Consider the following 3642-nt stretch of genomic DNA (forward strand, 5'->3'; position numbering starts at 1 on the left):
GGCCCCTTCGGCCCCTGTGCCCCCAGTCCTTGTAGGGTCTGACTAACAGAAGGAGACTCTAAGTCTGCTGCCCTTATGTGAACGCCATCTGCTTGCCAAAAAGATTCAGGAGCCCACTGGTAGGCTGTCTCAGGTAAAGCCATTTTAGAGGGGAACCGCAGAGCCCGCCGGGAGATCCACTCCAAGACACTCTATGGTCCTTCCTCCCTTCCAAGGGACTGCCAGGGAGGAGACACACCCTCGGTCTAATAAAGACTCTTCCAGGAAAAAGAAAAAGGACACTGTTAACTGTCTGTCAGCCAACACAGCACACATCCACCCATCCAGTCTCACAGACTGGCCACTTCGGATGGCCAGAGCCTGAGTCTAGCCCTCTGGAAGTCACCTTTGCCGCCAGCTGTGAGGCCCAGTGCAGTGTGGTGGCTGGTGGTGGCTGCAGCCATCTCTAGGCCCAAAGGGCTCCAGGGCCTTTCAGTAGACTAATTTCTAGGTGTCATAAAGAAATAACCCCACTTGGTTAAATGCATCGTTTCATATCTTACTTAAATTACCTGGGGCTGCAAGCTCATCAGAAGCTATGGAGAGCCCTTTATAATATGCAAAGGGACCAGAACCCTGTTTCCAGGCTGGGCAAGGTCCGTGGTTTCTTCTGAGAAAGTAAGCAATTTCTACTGTGTTTGTTTGTACACAGTGACTTTTTAATTCAATGTTGCGTCAAAATGCAGTCTTTCTGGGGACACTGTATGTGACCATCAGGGATCCAAATTCAGGTTAACTTTCAACTCAGCTGTGGTGGCAGTGAACAAACAAGCAATGCCCTCTGCACCCAGCAGAGCCTGTGTGGCGAGGCTGGTGCCCCCTGCACACAGGCCCGATGTGTGTCCACACACCATGTGGTGGCTGCAACTGACGCCCGGCAATCGCGATACACACCCGTGGACCCTTAACTCTCCTGTCTCCTGGACGACTCCTCACACCTTCTCCTTGATCTCCAGGCCGCCAGCCACCTCCCTCTGCTCACTGCCACTGACAGACTGTCCACAATCTTGCTGGGAAAGTGGGAGCGGCTGGGGGGGGATTTGTACAACTAAGGCCTCTTGACGACTGTCCCTATGTTTGCCAGTCTCCTGCTCCCAAGGCCCACTTCTCACCTTCATAAATTCTCCCCTCTCCTTCATCATCCTTGCTTACCTCTCTACTCAGATGATTTTAATGTCCATACAAAGATGCTTCTCCCATCTTGAAAAAGAAAAAGGAAATCTGGCCCACTTTCCCCTTCAGCTACTGCCTCATTTCTCTGCTTCTCTTACAGCAAAACTCCCTGAAAGAGTGGCCTCCACTCATGGCCTCCAGCCCCACTCCTCCCTTCCTCTCAACCAGGCCACCTGGCTTCGCCCATCCTTCCACAGAAGTCTCTCAGGTCATAGTCATTGGTGACCTCCACGGCATCAAATCCAAAAGTCGCTTCTAGGTTCCTCCTCTCACCTGATCATCCCCTGACCCGACAGTGCTGAGGCCTCCCTCTCTCCCGAAAGAAATTCTCAGCTTCCTCTGGGAACACCACCCTCTGCCAGGCGGCTTCCTCCCTCCTGGTCATGCTGTTCTGAGCTCTTCTGCAGGTGCTTCCTCATCTCCCAAACCCAGAATCCCACTTCCAACATTGCAGGGACTCAGCCTTTGTGCACACGAGGCTTTCCAAGCCCACAGCTGCCTGAGGCTCAAGGCTTTATCTCCTACTCCCCACTGGTAACTGCAAATGTGTGTCTGGCCCAGACCCCTCCCCTGAACTCCCCTCTCCTCTCCCTGCCGACCCCATGTCTTCACCGAGATGTCTTACAGACACCTCGAACGTGACATGCCCAAACTGAGGCCCCCATCTGCCCACATACGTGCTCCTCCCCATTTTCCCCTTGGAGACTCTGACTCCTTCTCCTCTCAGGCCTTATCAGTCATCAGTAAATCTTGGGCTTCAGTGTCTGGACATCCCGCTGCCTCCTCGCTCCACCTAGTTCAAGTTGCGGTGCCCTCTGTTCTCCAGTTTTGCACAAGCTGGGCTGCTCCCTCTTGCCCGTCTACGGTCTTCTCTGTGCGGCAGCTGGGATAATCCTTTATACACATGAATCAAACTGCTTCCCTTGTTTGCTTAAACCCTCCTTTCCCTCCCACAGGAAGAGCCAAAGGCTTTATAATGGCCCGTGAGGTCCCGTGAGGTTCGGGCCCTTTCCCTCCAGCCTCCTACTCTCTCTCTCGCCCTGGGTCTGCTGCCCTTCCGCCAGGCCCGCTCCTGTCTCTGGATGTTGGCACCTGCTGGCACTTGCACGCACACTCAAGGGAGTGCATGTAGATACAAACACCCAGAGACAGGAGCGGGACCGGCAGAAGGGGAGCAGACACAGGGAGAGTCTTGGCTCTGGTGGCATTGTTGTGGGGACACTTTTGCGGACCAACCTATTAAAAAACGCAGCTTCCGGATTTCCCTGGCCATCCAGGGGTTAAGACTTCACCTTCCTGTGCCGGGGGTGTGGGTTCAATTCCTGGTGAAGGAGGCCAAAAAACCAAAATATAAAACAGAAGCAATATTGTAACAAATTCAAGCCCATTCTTTACCGTCTGAGCCACCAGGGAAGCCCAAGAATACTGGAGTGGGTAGCCTTTCCCTTCTCCAGGGGATCTTTTCGACCCAGAAATCGAACTGGGGTCTCCTGCATTGCAGGCAGATTCTTTACCAGCTGAGCTACCAGGGAGGCCCTAACAAATTCAATAAAGACTTTAAAACTGGTCCATCTAAAAAAAAAAAAATGCAGCTTCCGTCCCTCCGGCCTCTCTGTGCTCCAGGGCACTGAGACCTCCTGACTCATCATTGCTGCACCCGTGCACCCTCTGTGGTCCTGGCAAGACCTCTGGGCTTCCTCCACAGCGTTGCCCCAGAACTCAGCACTCACTGGATGCTCATACGTGTCTCCTGGGTGGATGGACTGCACTCATATCACGACTCAGAACAGTAAAACGTGGCCCCTAAATGTGTTTGAGCTGAGGAAACACGGCACATGATGGGCGTGCACTTGGCCCGCCCTGGATCTGGCCTCATGCAGGGCAGAACGGCAGGAGCAACACTCCGAGCCCTCTCTGGCCACTTGCTGTATACCCCCAGTTCCACCACACAGAACACTCCACTGACCACAGAAGTGCTTGTGCCAACCGTGCACTTGCACACACCTGAACACCACCATATGCCAGGTACCTGTCACGGCAAATCCATGTGGTAGGATGCAACTTGCCTATTTTACAGATGAGAACACTGCCACACATAGAAGTTAAGGAACTTGCAAAGCCATTATGACCTGTAAGTGGTGGTGCTGTGATTCCAATACCAAGCCCAATAGTTCAGACTTCTCTGGCAGCCCAGTGGTTAAGACTATGATTCCACTGCGAGCGGCATGGGTTCGATCTCTGGTTGTGGAACTAAGATACCACATGCCGCATAGTGTGGTCAAAAAAAAAAAAAAGGCCACCAGTCCTTGTCCTAAAACATTCCGCGTTGCCTCTGGGTGAGCACAGTGAGGCTGTAGAGGAGTGGGAAGCACGGCAATGTGATTCACAGAGAAAACCACACTCAAGTCACTTGCTCATTCGAGCATTCAG

General features: G+C 53.0%; 1 protein-coding gene across 1 annotated transcript in view; it reads right to left on the reverse strand.

Annotated features, from left to right (window-relative positions):
* Positions 1-1181, reverse strand: part of BSN (bassoon presynaptic cytomatrix protein) — a 37814-nt gene extending 36633 nt beyond the window's left edge. The window contains 2 exon segments of the mRNA XM_010851960.1: positions 976-1049; positions 1152-1181. Coding sequence (XP_010850262.1) covers positions 976-1049; positions 1152-1181 — 104 coding nt within the window.
* Positions 1182-3642: the final 2461 nt, after the last annotated feature.

The sequence above is a fragment of the Bison bison genome, unplaced genomic scaffold, assembly GCF_000754665.1.
Source record: "Bison bison bison isolate TAMUID 2011002044 unplaced genomic scaffold, Bison_UMD1.0 scf7180017864304, whole genome shotgun sequence".
In the NCBI taxonomy this organism is placed as follows: Eukaryota; Metazoa; Chordata; class Mammalia; order Artiodactyla; family Bovidae; genus Bison; species Bison bison.